The sequence below is a fragment of the Penaeus chinensis genome, chromosome 32, assembly GCF_019202785.1.
Source record: "Penaeus chinensis breed Huanghai No. 1 chromosome 32, ASM1920278v2, whole genome shotgun sequence".
Taxonomy (NCBI): Eukaryota; Metazoa; Arthropoda; class Malacostraca; order Decapoda; family Penaeidae; genus Penaeus; species Penaeus chinensis.
Genome location: NC_061850.1, coordinates 9096651 through 9119150, shown reverse-complemented (window position 1 = coordinate 9119150; position 22500 = coordinate 9096651). Strand labels below are relative to the sequence as shown.

Here is a 22500-nt window from a genome sequence, read left to right as displayed (position 1 = left end):
TATATCAAAGGCTCTTGTTGTATTGGGCGAGGCCCTTCTGGAGCGTGAGTAATTTCTAAAGGGGTGAGAGCACGGGGAATGAAGTAGGAATTTCTATAGCTGTTTTTGTAATTCTCTTAAAAATTGTTTGCATAATATTGATGAATATGAAATGGCATGACCTTCAGCAATTTCCTATCAAGTTTAGTATCAGTTTAGGGTAATTTTCTTCTTATTAATTACTTTGAAAAGTGTGCTGGTAAAAAGACTAATAATGAACAATAATAATAATAATGATAATAATAATAAAAATAATACTAATAATCATGATAATGATAATAATAATAAAGGTGACAATAATGATATAACAATAATATAATGATTATAACAATAAAATAACAATAATAATGGTAATAATAATAATAATAATAATAATAGTAATGATAATAAAAATCATAATAATGATAATAATAATGATAATAATAATAATGATGATTACAATAATAATGATAATAATAATGATAATAATAATAGTGATAATAAAAATAATAACGATGATAATAATAATAATGATGGCGATGCTAATAATAATGATAATGGCAATAATAATAATAATAACAACAACAACATCAACAATAATAATGATAATAATAATAATAATAATAATAATAATAATAATAATAATAATAATAATAATAATAATGATGATGATAATAATAATAAGTATAATGATCAATAATGATCATAATACTACTAATAGTGATAACAATAACAATGACAATAATGATGATAATAACACCAAAAATGATAGTAATAATAATAACATTAAGCAGACTTTTCTACGTTTTGCTTCACTTGTACTTTCCTCGTGTCTTTTTTGAAAGGGATTTCCTTGGATTGTCAATCTCAACAGAGTTTAGATAAATGATTTCACAAGATTTCATCAGGTAAAGTAGGAACGCTTCAGAATTCTCCATATTCCGTTAGCGTCGAGTGCAATTATTTGTTCAATTTAGTAACAAACTACAAAATGCCAAACATTCACTGTCACTCTCGTTGCTTACTCAAACATGCCGCCGGTTGGTTGAGACTCCGCTAACCTTCATGTACTTTACGAGTATTAAATATTGTCAAATGTGCAGTTTACGTCATTAACCGGTTGCAAGATAAATATTCGTATACACGATAATTACAACCGGTAATATGTCCAGGTCTCAAGCCCTTGTTTGACGGTTTCCACATTATGCTTCGCACATTTGTTTGAACTAAACAACAATCGCTAGCTCTTACCAATCAAAAATTATAAATCACCGTCACTAAAAGCCTTTGACACAACACAAGCATCAAGTTGGCACGAGTTTAATCCAGTCCTAGTTGTCGGGCCTAAGAATGTGATGTCACATTCACCGGCTTTCACACTCAGATACACGGTGGTAACAGCCAACCTAAAAAAGGAAGAAAAAATCACTAGCTCTATAGAGGAAAGAGTTGATTTATAATTACCATGTCTGATGATGTGAGGTAGACTTTGACCGGAAGTAGAAGGGGAGGCTAACAATCGGGATATAAACGGCGGGGCTCGTTTATATTAAAACGTGTTTTTGTACAGGTAAAAATAATATTTGTTCTGGTTCAAATATATGAATAAGTGAGTTTCACTGTCCTTTTTTCTCCAGGCCTAAATATATATGGGTACTTCGCCTTCCGGGTTCCCAGCTATAACCCTAACTAGGGTATACTCCTAACTGGGACATTACTCTGTAATTTGCCAATGGAAAGTCCCCATAGCATTTCAGACTCAGATTGGGAACCGAAATCCGGATCTGTGTACAAGAAAGAAGAAATCCGTTGAACCAGGGGATCAGCGTGTTTAAAACGAAAAGTGGGAAAAGTAGCATGAGTACACGACTGGCTCCAATATACAAGATAAGTAACAAGCATACCCTAGTTCTTCATGATGCTTTATGAATATAACCCTGATGATCAAACACCACAACCGATGAGAAAGAGGGTTGAAGCCTCTGCATATACTACGAGAACCAAATCTATTGGAGGAGAAATTATATATGTAGACTGTAAAAGGGTGTCTCAGTTGATAAGAAGTAATAAAGGACGACTAAATATACAGTAAGCAAAAAATGTTTGAGCATGATTTCTGAAGTCAATTTGATGCTCTTATAGGAAGTCACAGCTTTAGAAATGCTGACGATTCAATACGTTTTCAATATCGTGGAGGTAAAAAGCAAGTTGAAGGTTGGAGCGATAACCATTCTTTGGTATGTGTTGTATCCGTATTTTCTGCCAAAACCCGGGTAATTTTCTGAAAGATACAAGGTGCCATTTGCAATATCTTCTAGGCACCCACTGTAGATATGTTGTTGCAATGATGTAGAAGAAATATTTCAGACGGAAACTGAATTGGATTTAACATTAGGTTAAGATCAAGGTCACTGGTAATGAAGGACAAATGTTGGAAAATTATCTCTAAAGGTAGGCTCAATCATTCCGTGGGTTTCACCGAGCAAGGAAAATATAGAAATCGATAACATGATGGGTCACTAGTTTTATTTCCTATCAACTCCTAACAGTTTTCTTTACTTTTATCGCCTTTTCTATCCTCCACCTCTCTCCTTTCCCCCTCTCCTTTCTCTCTCACTATCCCACTCACGCTCAACACCAAAGCAGCGTACAAATGCATTCCAATTCCCTAGTTTGAAAGCAAATAGCAGATCAGATCCTTTTCCGTTGGGATCATATGTCGCTGCAGTGTGATTCCCGCGTGCTTATTTTAGAAAGCTTTGTTCCGGAAGTGTTATAGTTTGATGAAAATTTATTAAAATACTTTTGCTTGTTTTTCGCATCGTGCGTTTGTTTGTTTTGTAGAAATAGGTATGAATTTAAATCAGTAACTTTCAAAATGCATGAGATGTATTTAATGCTTTTCGGTTATGGCATTAATTCACATTCATAATTTTTTTTTTTTTACATTTGTCTCATTGAACTTTGTTTTATTTTTTTCCCTTTTGGAGTCTCTCCGTTCACAGAAAATTGAAGAAAAAAAAATCTTGAAATTATTAACTAAGAGTTTATTGCCATGTGTTACTTTTTGTTATACTAGTTTTATTTAGTATGTCTATCGCAAACAAAACTACATGAGACCAGAGTTAACAGAAATGGAGTTTTGTGTAATTTTCTCATGATGCAACGGAAGGTTTATTCAGCATTGGTATACTTATACACGCACACTCAAACATGTATACATGCAAGCACATGCACATTGACACACATACGCACATGCATGTACGCTGCACACACACACACACACACACACACACACACACACACACACACACACGCACACTCATACACACACACACACACACACACACACACACACACACACACACACGAACACACACACACGCACACTCACACACACACACACACACGAACACACACACATGCACACTTATACACACACAAACACACACGTATAAGCACGTGTATAGAAAAAAAAACATTCACACTTTCAAACAAACGAAAAACGTGTACACAAACCATAACACGGAAAGGCCTCCGAGGCCAAGACGAGAGTACTGGCACTGTCGCCTCGCTGGGCATCGTTGGGTAGTGGGGGTAGGGGGCATGGGGAGGGCCAAGATGCCCCGAGGCTTGAGGCCAGGCAAGGCCAGAGCCCGCCAGTGTGGTTGGAAACGTGACAGAGGGAAGACGTAACTCCAAGCGCTTTATTTCAGGAAGAGAGGTAAGTTGGCAGGCAGTCATACGCCGTTTACTAAAGGCTGAGAGAAGACTGACGTGTTATACCAATTTCTAATCATGGGAAAGAAACATTTATTCATATAGTACCTTCATCCCGTGTTCAATCATATCACATATATTCCATAACCCGTAGTCTTATTCTGCGAAACGTATATATATATTTTATACATCATTATTATAATTTATTCATCCCCTATTTTTTTTTTTACTGGCTCTTTTCCTGCGTCGTATGTCCAGCCTCCGTCGATCGATCCATTTAATTTTGGCTCTTATTACAGCACGGGGATATAGGCATCATCCGACCTTTCGCTGGGGATTTGTGATATTTTGCGATGTATAAGAGGTCATTGTCCCAGTGCTATTTTTTGGAGCGTGTGTTGGCTGTTTATTTTGGTGTGAATGAATTAGAAAGGTCGATGTAATCATGTTTTCTATCAGTGAGATAGTATGATAAATTGATCGGATGTGATTTTGCAGGCTATAATATATATATATATATATATATATATATATATATACACACACACACACACACACACTGTGTGTATATACACATATATATAAATATATATATATATACATACAAATTAATGAAAAGAGTATAAAAAATAAAACAAGATTACACAGTAGACCCAGTGACCCAGATTCGGATCAGGAATCAGACGGGGAAGTTGTAGAGTAGACACAATTAGTTTATTTACACTTGGTCTGTCGTTCGCTGTCCCATCGGCTCTAATCGGGTTCGAAAACAATTTAAATCCTCTTCTTTCCTTTTCTTTTCTTATTTTGTTATTCTAATCAGGGGATTAATTTTGTTTCATGAAATGTCTGCGAATTTCACGCCCTCTACAATGCGAGAAAAGCGCAGTATGTTCAAGAATGTTTATTTGTTTACATGACCTGCGTTTGCTTCGGTGACGTCATCTGCTTTCTCGTCGGTTTATAGTTTATTTCAGCATATAAGTAAAGCTGAATTTAATTGTACTTGAAGATTCTGAAAGTCAAATTTACACAAGAACTATAACACTGACAAACACTTAAACAAGAAGTTAGAATAAAAACGTTTTACCGAACTTATTTCCTGGTTTAATGAGATTCCTTTCGTCGAAGAAATTTCCCCGCTCTGTCGTTCTCATGAATGAACAACTTACGCTGAAGTTTTATTTATTTTAGTAGTCTATTTGTATCTTGAGGTATTGGAAATCTGGTGAATTGAGTTTAAAAAAAACATATATTCTACCTTCGTGATATGATTGTAAATTTAGAATGATCATTAACACGTCACTGTTTTGCTAATGAATGCAAATTTATTGATATATAATTCAAAATGCACACATTATGAATGGTACAAAATGCGTTATTGTAATATTCGAGGCTAGACTTAACGAGGTAATTAATATGCACCCAAATGTGGATAATATATTCAGAGTAACTCTCGGAACATATTACTATAAACAGACACGAAAATGATAATCATAACGACAGTAACAATAATGATGTTTATAGCATATAACATTACTGGTGCTGAGATCGATAATCATTAGTGGTGATAATTAGCGATCGTTATAAAAATACAAGATAATTAATAACGGCAGTGATGATAGTGATAAAAAGGACAATAACAATTTTAATAGGAATGACAGCAAGAATGGTAATTTTCATAACAATCTTAGTAAATAGCTGCAATGGTAACAAGGATTATAATGACAATGTATTATAGCTAAATAATATATTATGATATATTATAATTAAAGGACGCGTAACATATTAAAATGCACTTACACACGTTATAAATAAATAACGACAACAATAACACTGCGGATCTCACTTTAAAGTAATGGGGACAAGGAAAAGGGGAGGGGGGGTGTCATGAAAGCGCCGGTGGAAACCCTTTCGTTACTATTTTTAAGTCACCCTTTAAACGTGGCTCTCCTGTTGCCAACCCTGGAAAGAAAATTGAATTGAGGGAAACATGCGGTCATGACTTAGAACATGCATGGAAAAGAGACTAACTGAAAGAGACATGTGAAGAAGAAACGGAAGGGAAGCAGAGAAAAGGGGAAGAAGACAAAGAAAAGAAACAGAAACGAAGAAAAAACAAAAATTAACCAACCGGCAGAACAGGAAACGATTGTAAAGGACAGGTCACGTGGTTTCGCATTTCAAGACGGCTGACCCTGAAGCAAGTGACCTCCTATCCCTGAAGTGAGAAGTTTTGAATTTCTTCGGTTCTTTATTTCTTTAATTTTTTTCTTAGTTTTTTATTTGTTTATTTTTTTTTTCTTCTTTTCTGGAACCGTTAAATAGTGACATTCAGGATTTGGTTATCCGTTTAGCAGCCGAATCAGATTAAACTAAACTTTACTTTTTCTTCGTGATTTATATTTGTTCGTAAACATTAACATATAACAAAACATCAGAAGTAAATATAACTTTGGGTAAATTTGCACCAGATTTCAGTTTCTCCCTTGTCAATGGAGTTATTAAAAGCATATTTAACTTGCTCTGTCCAAACAAGTATCACAGCAGTGTTATGATTATGACCAAACGCAAACTCGCATTTATGAGGAGGACGTGTTCCTACCCTAAATATACAGTTAATTCTTAATTAAACCTTGGTCACCGAGAATATGCCTGATCACGAATGAAGAATTGGACACAGGAGCTTTTCTGAAGGAATGAAAGGAAACGCTGAAAAGAAAACGAACACATTTTAAAAAGCTGATGTGAATAAAGGTTTATTTTTTACGCGATTAGGATATACATATATCAAATGATAACGAGGAGAAATCTGAACTATTACTAATTCAGGATATGCAAATTGGACATTTCAGTGTCTACAGATAGGCAGTCTTCCTGTATATTTTTCGTCTGCGTGTGTAGTGTGCATACAAAACAGCGCGTATGTGTGTCTGTGCGTGTTTTGAGTCGTACTAGCAGTGGCGCCAGAAGTTCATATGCAACATGACCCGGTTTCTTGCATTATTGCTCCTTCTCTCGTCTGCGAGTTCCAGATCCCAATTGCATCGTTAAATTACTTCTATTTTTGGATCAGTTATTATTAGTAAACATAAACGTGCTTTATTTTTTTCAACTGACAAGTATTTTTCTCTTATCTGTCTATCGATTTATAAAACTATATATCAGTCTGTACATTTATAAATGTATATGAGTGCATCTCTCTCTCTCTCTCTCTCTCATTATAATATATATATATATATCATATATGTATATATGTGTGTATATATGTGTATGTATGCATATATATAGAGAGAGAGATAGATATAGATATGAATAGATTGATGGATAAATATAGTACAGATAGATTGATAGATATAGATTGATATAGACATAGATAGATTGATATATAGAGATAGATAGATAGATACCATGAAAGGCTATTACATCGCCCATCCTATATATTCTGCCCGTGCGTGAGAGCGAGGAAGTGAGAATTCCTTAAGCCATAGTAACTGTTAGGGGCTATGGGCGCCGGCCTTGAGTTCACTTTTTCTGTGTCCTAGTTACAAGGATTTTAAGGACCCTATGGTATCTAGGAGCAGACCAGTGTCCTACTTTGCCAAATGTTTCTTTTGTATAGTGAATTTAGAATGGTGAATAGATGTAATATTTTTCAGTGCTTTGTAAGCGAAGAAAAAACGTATATTTATATTTCAGTTGTTGAGAACATTTTTAACGCAATTTATCAATTTCACTTTCACTAACCTAACATATCAACATTCGCATTGAAGAAATAAGTATTAGTGTTAAGGAGAGTTATTATGTCTCCTATCATAATTTGATTCAGTTTCCGCGATAACATTTTCCCCGCCATTTGTGGAGGCCGAGGATTTTAGGATAATTCTGTTGTCTGCTTGTAATAAGAATATATAGGAGTGTACACCTTTCTAAAAAAAAACTAAAAGCGACGTTTTTCTAAAATTTCATGTGTAGATTATTGCAAAGATATGAAAATCATTTTGAAATCGTGACTTTAAAAAGCCTTAATCAGAACACCAAGATTGGGGGTGGGGGATTTCTACGTATCGAAGCTTCCTCAATGATAGAAACAAAAACGAATAAAATAAATTAAAGATTTAAATAAATTATGTAAATTTATCTAGGCTGGCCGTGTGAATGACCCCGAGCCTCAGTGGTGTGCCTCCCCCACCCCCCCTTGCCCTGCTACCCTCAACCGGCCTCACAAGGTCAAGCTCGTTTGGGACAATCTATCCACAATTCACCACTTCCCTTGCTATATTGCAGATATCTCCCTCATTTGTCAGTATAATGAAAACTAACGCATAGTCAATATATATATATATATACATATACATAGATATGCGTACATTCTCATTGTATTCATTTATACATGGACTGTAAACAAAAAGGTCGCAGATTCTTTCACTTCTACGTTTCCGACATCACTATCAAAAAAATAAAAATTGTCGTTAGAGGCCTGACATCAACAAAAAAACTGAACTAACACCTTAATTTCCATTTCTGATCGACAAGTTCCTATTTGATAAGCCGTTCTTTGGTCAACTATGATATTCCAGAGTTACTGAAAGGAGCAGAAAAAAAAAAAAAAATCAGCAAATAACCCTTGGCAACGAGAGGACGCCATTAGGGTAGAAGATGGAACCGGGTATTATATAAGGCTTGTCAGTCCTAAAGTTCGCATATTAACCTTATGGGTTCCTGTACAACATCAGGACGAAAACCAACTGTCTTTGGGATTATGTTCAACCTGTATATATTCCCTATATCATCTGTCTTACTTTTTTAACATGACGATTTTGCTTGTAAATTCAGCCAGCACGTTAGTCGGCCGCGAGGTCTTGGAAAATTCCACAAGTCAGCTGAAAGTCTGGCAGTCTATGCTGGTTAAGCCTTTTCCAAAGCACCTTCCCAGCCTCGCTTCCTGCATCCCCTTAAAACAAATATGATATCCTAAAAATATAAGATTGAACGTATTATCTCATGTCTTTTTTTCGTGGATCTTTCCAATTAGGTTAAAAATGTTTGGAAGCAGCGTGGCAGTTGGCAGTGCCCTCTGACCGCGGTGCCAAGTTGAAGGAGTTGAAACGCCACATGCCCCCATGGCCCTGTCTAGGACCGGGCTGGTGTTGCCTTTTATTTCGGCGAGAAATATAAAATACACCAAGACAAAAGACGTTGCATGTAAACACAGAAGTCAACCAATTGCTACTCATTTGCTTCGTGTCACTGTACTCTTAAATTATTTTCAAAACAAAATCATCAATGAATGAAGTCAAATATTGTCTTATTTCTGTTGCTAACTCGACTCGTGGCTATATATAGACCCGCCCTATAGAGCGCGGATTATAACTGGCTCTTGACGGAGGCGTGGTGGTGCCTCAGCCAATCGTTGTAGAGCTTTCATTAAACCTTTTTTACATAGTCTATCCCTTCTTCTTTAATGTTGTTGTTGTTGTTGCTGAAAGAAGACAGTTTTACAGAGCGACCTGTCTACAAAAAACGTTATCCATGACAAGGTTAAATGTAAAATGAGCAAATTAAATGTGAACAAAAGAGAAACTTGCAGTTAACATGCTTTAGAAATGCCGATTTTTTACTGTTGCCTTTGTCCTTAAAAACATAATGCGAGCAAACAGTACTGAACTGTCATAATGGTAATAAAAAAAAAAAAAAAATACAATTTATCGTACAGAGACTCATTAACATTAAAGAAAAACGGTTAATCTATCTTACAGTTGTCACCTCATAAGCAGACAATATTCAGCAGATTTCCTTATCACACGCACGATAAAAACGGTTGAATCAGTGGCGGCCACCAGGGCAGACCACAGAAGCCACGTTGCTCGAGTTCAGCGTACCCGTGGCCGTGACGTAAATACAGCAATGCAGAAGTCTGTATTGGGGCCAGAGCTTACTTTCATTGTTTTAAAATGTGATAACTTGATCCATCGAAAACTGAATTTTATTTTCAATATTGAAGCATCATTGCTCAGGATATTTTAGCACGAAAATGTCCATGTCTCTATGCCTGTCTCTGCCTCTGTTTCTTTCTCTGTCTGTCTGTTTGCTTGTCTTTCTTTCTGTCTGTCTGTCTGTCTCTCTCTCTCTCTCTCTCTCTCTCTCTCTCTCTCTCTCTCTCTCTCTCACTCTCTCTCTCTCTCTCTCCCCCTCCCTCCCTCTCCCTCTCCCTCACCGGTTCCTTGCCGGTGCAGTTACAATCCACACACAGATGCACGACCATGTTCACATATTTAGCGTACATAACAAATGCCAAAGTGTCAGGGGGGGAAATGCGAGTTCTTTACCCAAAGATATAATTTATGCCTTCATAACCACTCAAAGTATCACATGCGGGTAATATTTGATATACATATCTCACATAAAGCGTCTTCTGTACGCTTCATAAAAGTTAATTCCTGATTAAAGTTAGTCCAAATACACAGTACTTGCAAAGATGCAAAACACACTGCCACATTGTCAGTAAATCTGCTGTTTTACATGAACAAGCTGGTATCTGTGTAATGGCAAGTAGCGTTCACTCTTTACAAGTTTCATATTATACGCTAATGTCGATAAGGAAACGTTTGCTACAGAGGAAAAAAACTGTATAATACACATATACACTAGTATTATATCATACTCATATATATCTGTGTCAGTACAAATAAAATGATCAAACAGCCTATAAATAATATAGACAACCGAAATGAAGGTGTCAAACAAAAATGAGATACTCGTAATATCAATTTATATTCGCGGAAAATTTCTCCAAGAACTCTTCTCGTGTGTGATGACGAAGCACGGGTAGGGTAGTTTATTTCAGGGTGTTGCTATCGAGGATCATGATAACAATTGTCCACGCGGTTTTGAAATCACTATAGTCCAAAGAATCAAGAAGTTTGTACTTTGAATTTGAAACTTAATCGTGTTGTTATTAAAAGCTTTCTCTCTTATTTCATTGATATATTGCATTAGTTGAGAAAGACTTTCCAACCGGGAAATAACATTGCCTTTTCTGTGTCTGTAAACTCAGGGATTCTCTATGGGATCTTCTTTTCGTTTTTCTTTTCAGTGTTGAGAGTTATGTCTGTAGTTTGAGTATCCAACAATTTATTCAGATATTTATCATGAATTTACACATACATCTTTGAAAATGTCAGAATTTCGTTATTCTTGTTATGAATATTAATGACAATTAATCTCCATCTTTTCTATGAGTTGATGACGTCATGACGTATCAATACATGATTGGTGGGAATAAGTAGCTCGTTCTGCACATATGCAGGATTAAGATTTGAGCTTGAAAGGAAAGTCTGGTCCGGAGGTAAATCAAATTTAATCCTGGACGCTGCCATTACACATGCGCATTAGAGATCTGGCTTAAACTTTAATACTGGATTGACTTTTAAGGCGCGTACAGAAGACGCTCTTTGTTCACGTATATATTGTACTTTCCACGATTAGCTCATCCAGATCTCTCACAGTAAAAGAGAAGGGGAAAACTTTCTCGTGATACCCCACATGACTGCGAGTTAGCTTTTTTATGTCTGTTTGTAAGAGGGATCTATATAAACAAATAGTTGCATCATATAAGAATATATATAGTTAGACAGATTCGATAGAGGTTGCAGTAGATAGTAAAAATAAAAGATAAATAGAAAAAAAAGTTGGAGAGATGAATGGTTAGAGAGTGACAATAAATACAAATATAAAAAGAAAGAGCGAGTAATCTGAGGAAGGAAAAAGAGAAATGCAGAATTACCAAGAATAAAAGAGAAAAAAATAATTTGTTGGCACCCAAGACCTGTTGGCGACCGGCCTCTGCCAAATGTATTGTGACACTTATATGACGTAAAAGATTTTTTTTTTTTTTTTTACTATTTTACCTCCCGACTTACGTCATATTTCTTTATCTATCTATCTATCTATCCATCTATCTATCTAGATATTTATATATGAAAAATAAAATATAAGTCAATATATATACATATGTATATGTATACATATATGTATATATATGTACATATATGTGTATGTATGTATATATATGCATATATATGTATATGTATGTATATACATATATACAGACATACACACACACACACACACACACACACACACACACACGCATATATATATATATATATATATATATATATATATATATATATGATATTGATGAAAAAGAAAAGACTTGTTTATGTTACAGTCTGAACTCGTAAGATAATTGCAGTTAGTTTTAGAATTATTCAAGTAAAGTAATTTTACCACGGGACTTAACGATGCAAAATACCACATTATATTGTAAACACTAAAGTTTTCCTCTAACCTCTTTTTTTTGCAATCTTTACTTTGATCAAGTATATCTATCTAAAAGTAAGTTACATTACTGACCTAAGCTAATACAACTTGAAGATAATTAACTAAAAATATCATCAAGTAAAATATCTATCTATCTATCTATCTATATATACACATAAATATTTAACTCAAGTTTTCCTTGGCGAGTGGGACACGCCTTTTGAGAATTGGAGCAGCTGGCGGAGGGTCACTGAGTACACGTCTCGCAGCCACTATTACCGGCATTTTGCAAATCAGTTAACTGTTCCTCTGTGCCCATCTATATCGTAGAAAATGCTGTAGATAAATACTGAAATTAACAAACAGGAACAAGAAAGGATAAGTGAATAAGTTAATAATATAATATCCATATGATGCAATAATCAACGAATAACAGAGTATATATAGAAAAAAAAACGGGGAAAAAAATTTGAGGGATCATATATAAAAAAAACATACCAGCCACAATCAATCACCATAACACAGACTTGTCTTTTATACACAAGGGTGTTAAATTGTTCATCTAAATCAACTTTTTTATTCGCGGCGTCCTTAGTTCTTGCAAATGCAGTTTTTATGCTTTGTTGACGGGAATATTTAGTTTTTATACAGCCATTCTTCAGGCACTGAATTCATCTTTTTACGTCATTATAGTTCAAACAATGGAATTTTCTTTTCACTGTCTCAGTTAAAATCTTTTATATATACAAATATATCTATTATATATATTATATTTCATATACATATTACACACACACACACACACACACATATATGTATATATAATTGTTTTTAACTATTCGGATATAAAAGAATGCTTTGCGTATGTTGTTCTTAAATATCTAATATCTCTTGATTTCATGTGAATGTACTAGTTATATGCTTTTATCCCATCTTTTTTTTCTTTATGTAAGTAAACATATTAAGGCAATATATTACCCTTTTTTCCCTGCCCACATGTCTGACATTTCCTTCAAGCACAATAAATTCACACACGCATAGAAAGACACCATGGCGCTGTATTTTTACATCGGTTTACCTTCGCCAAACTAATGTTGACCCCGATATCCGGTACAATCTAGTCTTTGCTATAATTACTGTCGAAGTGGTTTCAGGAAACAGTAATTTGGCCAATGTAATGCTAGTTCTTACATTTATCTTGATTATGTAGATTTGTTTTGTCCTGTAACATGTCCTTTAATTATTAGGACTTTTTAGGAATATTAGTAATAATTCTTAAAACATATTAAGGAGCTGTTCCCATAAAAATCAAGTCAAGGTTATACGGATACCCAAAAGTGTGTGTGTGTGTGTGTGTGTGTGTGTGTGTGTGTGTGTGTGTGTGTGTGTGTGTGTGTGTGTGTGTGTGTGTGTGTGTGTGTGTGTGTGTGTGTGTGTGTGTGTGTGTGTGTGTGTGTGTGTGTGTGTGTGTGTGTGTGTGTGTGTGTGCGTGCGTGCGTATGTGTGTGCAAATCATACTTGAACGGATATGGAATCCACCATGTCACTTAACGCAAAGCCGGAAACAGACATCTTAGACCATTCTGTAGAAGGTCAAGTGAGGTCAATTCGTAACGACTTAGTACCAACTTTTTCTCACCAAGTCTATAACCGTAAGCATGATCTGCATTTAAGTTTCGATACTTGATAACTAATGTACAGCATTTTGTACAGTTTTTATTACAGTTTCCCAGCATGCAATGAATGTATGAATCCTCGCAATCCACTGTATGTCCTAATATTGTAGATATGTCACGTGGTTGATAAATCCATTCCAGATTCAATATACACTCTATATATATACATATTTACACACACACACATATATGTGTGTGTGTGTGTGTGTGTGCATGTATATATATATATATATATATATATATATATTTAAATAAATATTTGCGTGTATGCGTGTGTGTGTATGTGTGTGTGTGTGTATATATATATATAAATATATTTGTATGTATGTATATATGTGTATATGTATTTGTATATGTATATATGCATATATAGATTTTTTTTTATTTGTGAGTGTCCGTATAATCATATATACGTGTATACGAGCACATACATACATACATATATATATAATATATATAATATTATATATAAGTATATGTATGTATGTACATATATGTGTGTGTGTGTGTGTGTGTGTGTGTGTGTGTGTGTGTGTGTGTGTGTGTGTGTGTGTGTGTAAGTGTGTAAGTACGTGTGTGTATTTTTTTTGCGATACAACGTGATTGAATGAACAACATCTCGAATATTTTTTTGCCTACGAAAATGTAAACGACAAATACAAAGGAAGTCCAGCCTAAATGTGAAATCTGAGCATCACTTCCCGAGAAGCAAATCCAATTAACAGTGTGTGTTCCTTCTGCAGGATTCGCAATGCCACATGTGCTCAGCGCCGCGCCTGTAGTGGCACGGTGCCTGCCCTCGCACTCGGTCTCGGCACGCAGGTGGATCAGTGTAAGTACCTGGGCACTCTGCTTTCACAAAGGATGTAGTCATTTAAATAAACGCACACGTTTTAATACATATATTCATATGAATATGTACACACAGACCTCATACAAACACTTACAAGTGCACATATATCAACATCTACATAAATAAATCTCAAAGCTTCTAAATCATATACAATACATATTTCAAAATCACCTCGCCAATAAACAAACACACATACACACAAAGAAATGCCAAACAAGCAAACGCCAAAACAACATTATCCAGATGGTTGTTAGATGAACTGAATATCTAAACAAAAGCAGGCAGAATATTTTTCCTTCCCATTAACACTTACCTCTTTCTCCTCAAAAAAACAACCAATACAACAGCGGAATGTACGAGGTCGTGTGCTAGCCATCAGACGTGAAGACCAGAGTGTATGGGAGAGGAGGGCGCCTCTAGGGCCATCACAGGTCAGACAGCTGGTCAAAGATGGAGTCAAGGTTATTGTACAGCCATCTAACCGTCGAGCTTACCCGATGCAGGTTAGTCATGTCACTCGCTACTAGAAACACACTTTTTTTCGTCTTTCTCAGTGTATAGACCATGTTCTTTACCAAGATGTGTACTTGATGCAGGTGTAAGTATAGATTATTTATAAAAAAAAGTCCTGTGATGAACTTCGTATCCAAAAAAATATATCCAATAATACCAACGTTTATTACATTACAACCACGCAGGGAAGCTTCTCATGATTCTATTATTTTTCTCTTAAATATGTAACAATCCTATTAAACCACCTTTTCAGGCTTATCAAAATGCAGGCGCAAAAATACAGGAAGATATCTCCGAAGCGCCCGTTGTCATAGGTGTCAAACAAATACCCATTGATCAGCTATTACCCAACCGCACGTACTGTTTCTTCTCGCATACTATAAAAGCACAGGAGGCAAATATGCCCCTACTGGATGCTATTCTAGAAAAGGTTTGTGTATATTTCTCTGTGTTTCATGTTATACGAACAACTCAGATATTCGAAAAGTTTTAGAATGCAGTTTTATAGTGTCTAAAATACTCATCCTAAAACATATTCATCACTATAAAACAAATACCAGCAAAGTTCAGTCTTCACCAAAGACAAAGAGAGAGAGAGAACGAGAAATAAAAACATTTCTAACCAAAAGTCTTACTAACTTTACCTTCCAGAACATCAGACTGATCGACTACGAGCGGATGTGTGACGAGCGGGGCCAGAGAGTGGTCGCCTTCGGAAAATACGCGGGTGTTGCGGGAATGATCAATATCCTCAATGGGCTTGGACTCCGACTCCTTGCTTTGGGTCACCACACGCCTTTTATGGTAGGTTGGCAGCACTGGTGTACAAATAAAAATGAAGAAATATAATTTATCTATCGAAGAAAATCTCAAGATAAATTCCACAACCACTGGGTTTATTAACAGAAAACGAGTTATGGCGTCAAAAGTATGCACCAGTACATGTAACTCTATTATGTACAATTGCCTTTCAGCATATTGGACCTGCACATAACTACCGCAACACCGAAATGGCGAGACAGTCCATTCGTGACACAGGCTACGAAATATCCTTGGGAATGATGCCCAAGTCCATTGGTCCGTTGACTTTCGTCTTCACTGGAACTGGAAACGTGTCCCAAGGAGCACAGGAGATATTCCAGGACCTTCCTCATGAATACGTCAGCGTCCAGGCTCTCAAGAAGGTCTCCGAGCATGGATGTAAGAGGAGGCTGGTTTAATTTGATTGAATGATTGCGTACAAGTTGATACCGTGGATTTCTCATTGGTGTTACTGGCATAGTTTAGGCTACATGCGTAAACGGTATTACCATCGATTTATTATTACATTTATGGCAATGCACGCCATTCCAACGTCCTGGTTTAAGAATTAGTCATAACAATGAGTACACTTTTCTGTTACATATCTGATATATTGTTACACATTACAGTGATTTCACGGATTCTTTTCACATCACGGACGAATATTCCAAAGACTTGAATTTAATGTTTGAATATCTGCCAACAGCGCTGAATAAAATGTACGGGTGTGAAGTCAGTCGCCAAGACCATCTGGTGAGGAAGGACGGAGGCAAATACGATGCTGTTGAGTACGAGGAACACCCAGAGAGATACATTTCAGTTTTTGCGCACAAAGTAAGAAAGAAATGTCTTCCATGTCTATCCTGTCTACTTTCCTGTTAGCTTTTCTTTGTCATTCCATTTGTTGATATATTTATCATTTATTTCTAATTGTATTGCGTTCATGTTGTTTAAACGTATATATACTGTATTTGCTTATCGATTGTATAAGTTCTGGGTGTATATTATTGACGATACATATTGCCTAGCTAAACTAACTGTCTTTCCTCACAGATTGCCCCATATGCGTCAGTGATCGTGAACGGCATATACTGGGCTGTGAACTCTCCCAAGTTATTAACAATTCCGGATGCAAAGTACCTTCTACAACCAGTATACACGCCCTGGCTTCCTATATCGGTAAGACAGACCTTTATATTAATATATGTATACCTTGAATATCGAAAGCACGAGGTGTTTTTCAGTACGATGGCAGAAACCCAACACGTGGAACAGGTTCGTTGAAGGATAAAAAGACAGTTTCCAAACCAAATTAGATTTCCAAATTGTCGCCTGAACTCTGAAATATTTTTCTTCTAATTTTATTATCATTATCATTAATATTTTAACAGAAATCACTCTGGGTATAATATTATAAGGTTTTGAGTGTGGTTCCGTGTGTCTTAAGCAATTGGTTTCTTTCATGAAATTTCGGTTAACCAGAGTAGCAATGGTTTTCACTTCCTATAACTCAAACTTTGCAGGAGTATATAAGTCGTTGCAATGCTACTCCTGGGTACCTGACGAGTCAAAATTGCGATGTGCTCTGTTACTATCTGTCACTTCTTTTAATCTAGAATTTAACTCAGGTAATAAAATACTTACTAATACAGGTTCCTCTGTGTATAGTGTATGGTCCAGCCTTTGCGATAATGATATAGATCACGATAAAGTCCTCCCAGTGATGCGATATGGATATTCTAAACTAAATAATAATCATAACTAAATATGCACAGCCCTTGTCTCCAGAAATGACAGCTATTAAAACCAAATATTACTATAGTGACGGGGATTAGAGTTAAAATGGCCTTTCTTCCACATCATCAAAAGCAGAAGCAGAGGCCGAGGGAGACAAAGCAGGGAAACATAAGTATGGAAGAACGTAAAGTGATAACCAACGACACTGCAGGTGACAAGAATAGGGTAGGCTATGACAGATGTGTCTTTGACCTCTTGGAAGCATACAGTCAGTTGGGCCCTTATGAAAATGTATCAAATATTTGTTGTAGAAATTTCTTGTGTAGAAAATTGAAGTTGTATCCAATATGAAATTTGCTTTTAATGTGACGAAAACATGCTGTCTACCAAGATTAATACTTATGTGCATAATTGGTTGAAAAGTATCACGCAAAGAATCAAATTTATTCATCGTTACTATAAAAAATGCGCGTTTGTTTTTTTATTTTCATATACAATTGCGGATTTGAAGAGCTGTTGATACTGTGAATCAGTTATCAACTGAAAATCAAACGGTCTACTTATCCACAGACGCCATTTAATAACGATGTATAGGTAATCCATATTAATATTACCCAAAAACAAAACAAAAAAAAAGAGGTGATATTTGCATCCACTTTATAGTTTTCAGAAATTTGAACGTATTATCGACCAGCTAATGTATGCAACCAAGGCCACAGAATAGTATGGTTTTGTGACACCTGTGTTTAAATGGCTTTCCAGGGCTGAATCCCCTCTGCACAAGTATATGCCAAATTTGCACAGTGGTTTTGTCACAAACAGAAGCACACAATGTGTATTCCGGTTTTCAAAATCCAGAAATTGTAAAAATTCCATAAATAAGTGAAATTTTTGCATCAACCACCCCACTTCTAAATATTTTTGTTAGTTGTCATTCCTACTTCCTCCTACAATTACCCAGTCCTTATCATTTAACTTCTTGCATCCCTTGTGCTAACAAAGAGGTTGGTGTTGATGCAAAATGTCACTTTTGCACAGGCTATTTGTGTTCGTATAATGTTGCATGTTTGATTGTTGTTTAGCTGTGTACATTTTCTTTATAACAGAGTACATTTCCTAGTTTAATATATTTCTACTCTATTTGTAAAAGAAAATTAAGAGCAACTTCTTTACCTGTTAGTTCATTTCAGAAATGGAGTGACTATTTCTTAACGTATTCATTTTCTCCATAAACCATGTTAACTATAGTGCGTCCAATTTCAAGAAAGAAACAGTTGGCAACGCTCCCCGGCTTTGAGGTACTCTGTTTCGCCCCTCTTTTTTATTCATATCAGTTGACGCTTAGTACTTTTTCTTACATGTGTTCGGGATTTTTAGAATTCATATACAGTATTTTTTTTTTTTTTGCTGCTTTACACCAAAGTTAGGAGTGAGTTGCCTGGTTTTCTTTTTTTGTAACGAAATGAGACAGTATACTGGTCTATGTATTATTCTATTCTTCATTAAATATATGTCATATGCACTGATATTCAAAACAGTGGTGTGCAGTTATGCAATCTTTATTCATGCACAAAGAATAATAAGTCTGTAGGTGGAAATGGCAAACATGCAAAGAGGATGCAGCGCCCCCTAAGACGACTCTAGGTTAATATTCGACGTGTAAAAGGTTCCTCTACCTGCTAATGTAACAGTAACGGATCTGACCGTAAAATACTAATTTTCCACTAGTTTCCATTGCCAACTCTCCTGCAACTGTTTAATGTCGTAAAAAAACACTCCACAAAACGACAGTAGAAAGTATTTTTAGTGTAATAAATGTAATATGTATAAAACCTGAACGGAACTGGAATTATGGATAGACGATACAGTTATACAAACTTTGGATAATAACTGATTGCATATGTGTTTAATTAATCTTAATTAACTGATGTTAAAGTATTAGACTTCTAAGTTTGAAAAAGAAAAAAAGTTTGTCTTCGAAAGGAGGTACTGCATAATGTCAGTTTTCAAGAGGTATAGGATAGAGCCCAAATAGAGGCATGACCCAATTGCAACGATTTTTTTTATGCATTTTATCAAATATACATTACTATATATATGCATATACATACATACATACATACATATATATATATATATATATATATATATATATATATATGCATATATGTATATCAAATGTGTGTGTGACAAATTTCCAATTTCTGCTGAAACTGGGAAAGGGGTTGGCACCCGTCCTTATTCAGTTTGTTGATTTATGTGTATTATATTCATTATATTTGATTACGTCAGTGAGTTACTGAATGGTACAACCGCGATGAATAATTGAGACGTCCTTTCTACATATGTGGCTATAGATGTGTGAGTGTAATTTATGCTTTATATGTTTATATTCCCATAAATTCACTCGTGACGGTCAAAATTTTGTTAGAGATAAGTGAGTATGCGGGTCTGCTTCGATTGAATTGGTGAGAAAAGTGTCACGATGTTATCATAAACTATTCAGTTATAAAGATACTAGGTGAAGGTATACTATTTTTGTGGTGAGTTTTTACTATTTGAGCTGTTATGTGGACGATATATAAACTACTGTTTGCATACAACCTCGTAAGAACATTTTCTCCTCTCCCTATACCACTTAATGACTTTGCATCTTAATCATCTCTTCCAACTCTATGTCGGTCCCTTAGATCGGCTCCCCGGCCTTACCGCACCGCATGTTGGCCATCTGCGACATCTCAGCTGATCCCGGCGGCTCCATCGAGTTCATGTCCGAGTGCACGACCATCGACACACCCTTCTGCCTGTACGATGCTAACCAGAATAAAGACACGAACAGGTGAGTACTCGGGTGCATTAGTATTTGGGGTGTTGCAAGTGATAGTATGATTGTTTAAAGTTTACGTTTGCTGGTTGTTGTATGTAAGGTCATTTCTTGGTTCACGAAAAGAATGCTTTCATGACTTCATTATATATATATATATATATATATTTATATATATAATGTGTGTGTGTGTATTTCTCTTTTTTTCACTTAAAACTGCAGATCTCTTCGCTCGCACAGGAGTTTTCAAAGTCCTCTCCATGTTTCTTAATCCATTAAAAAGAATCCAAATGACCACACATCCGCATCTGCTGTATACCACCGCCCCCCCCCCCTTCCCCTTTTTAACCCCCATTTTCCACTTTTTTGACTCACCTTCCCTTTCCAGCTTCAAAGGGCCTGGCGTTCTCGTATGCAGCATAGACAACATGCCGACGCAGCTGCCACGCGAGGCGACCGATTTCTTTGGCTCTCTCCTCCTGCCCTACATGTACAGTATCTTGCAGTCAGAGGTTTCGAAGCCGTTTGAGGAGCATAACTTCAGTCATGAGGTTCATCAGGTAAGTGGATTTTGTGTATTTAGATGAGTGGTTTTATCATCATAGGACGAAAGATATATTGGAAGCTTTCTATATATGTGTATATATATATATATATATATACTTTTGATTTTTCTTTCGTTTCTTCATCTTTTTCATTTCCTGCTTTTCTTACTTTTAATGTTAATCAAAAACTGTAGTTTTGGCCAAAATATATTTATTTACTACCCTTCAAAGTGGAAAAAAATGTAAATTACATAGAAACTAATGTGAAAGATTTACTCTACTAAAGGACCTATTAACTGGAAAATACCCGCACCTACAGGCAGTAATCACAAGTGGCGGATCCCTGACCCCGAACTTCCAGTATATATCAGACCTACGAGCACAGAATAAGTAAGTATCATTGCGAGAGAGAACATTTTGCACAACTGTTGTATTTATTTACGGTGATTCTGAATATCAAGGTTAATATCAAGGTTAATTATCTGTTTTACTAATCGTCATAAATTCAGAAAACAGTGCAGGTGGATAGTATTGATCTCGATTCAGCCACGGTTTTCAATAATATATTTATCACAGTGTTTGAAAATTATCATGCATGTGGATTTACTCTTCATTATGGCTTTCCTCCGCGTTTCCCTCGCCTTTGAAGTATATGTTTACGCGTATATGCACGCACACGGTTATAATATATATATATATATATATATATATATATATATATATAAATATGTATATGTTTATTTATTCATTTATATATATAAATAAATGGTTAAATGAATGAATATATATATACATATACATACATATATCTATCTATATATATATGTATGTAAAGGAATATATATTGAGATAAATAATATATATATATTATATATGATATATATCATATATATGTATATGTATATGTATATATATTGTGTGTGTGTATGTATGTATATTTGTATGAATGTTTACGTCTGTATGTGTCTGTGCGTGTGATGGCAAACACCACCTCAAGGTACTAAATGCAAAAAAAAAAAAAAAAAAGATAATTTGCCGAAAAGCTTGATGAAAAGGCAAAACCCTGAACCACCCAATTTGAAGTGAGCTTAGACACTCTCTTGTTTCAGCTTTTCCCGCTTTGCCTCCTTTGCCCTTGCAGTTTCTGCGGCATGAGTGGATTTTGCTAATGGATTATGTGTATTTATTGTGTAATAATTCCCACAAGGTTATAATTGTGTACTTGTTGGAGATAAAATACAGGTAATAATGCTGATATTGGCTGAAGTAAAACAGCTTATATTACATGGACTAAAAACTAGCCTATTTGTGTTTATTGCAGAAGGTAAATGAAGACACGCTAGTATCCAGAGATTTCAAGGACTCCACTTAACTGAAGTATAAAGAAGAGGTGTATAGAAAGGGAGGGAGATCCTTTGATAACGATAACAGTCATGATAATGATGATGATAGCGATAATAGTGATGTTATTGATGACTTATTGATAAT

General features: G+C 35.4%; 1 protein-coding gene across 2 annotated transcripts in view; it reads left to right on the top strand.

Moving 5' to 3' along the window:
• Positions 1-3679: 3679 nt before the first annotated feature.
• Positions 3680-22500, top strand: part of LOC125042398 (alpha-aminoadipic semialdehyde synthase, mitochondrial-like) — a 28502-nt gene continuing 9681 nt past the window's right edge. The window contains exons 1-12 of one of the 2 annotated variants that reach the window (XM_047638022.1): positions 3680-3742; positions 14483-14571; positions 14940-15095; positions 15359-15535; positions 15757-15909; positions 16080-16305; positions 16613-16740; positions 16960-17085; positions 20334-20482; positions 20856-21027; positions 21332-21402; positions 22334-22336. In XM_047638022.1, coding sequence (XP_047493978.1) covers positions 14491-14571; positions 14940-15095; positions 15359-15535; positions 15757-15909; positions 16080-16305; positions 16613-16740; positions 16960-17085; positions 20334-20482; positions 20856-21027; positions 21332-21402; positions 22334-22336 — 1442 coding nt within the window. In that variant the 5' untranslated portion in view covers positions 3680-3742; positions 14483-14490. The remainder of the gene's footprint in view (positions 3743-14482; positions 14572-14939; positions 15096-15358; positions 15536-15756; positions 15910-16079; positions 16306-16612; positions 16741-16959; positions 17086-20333; positions 20483-20855; positions 21028-21331; positions 21403-22333; positions 22337-22500) is intronic. The other variant, XM_047638023.1, reaches the window with a different exon arrangement.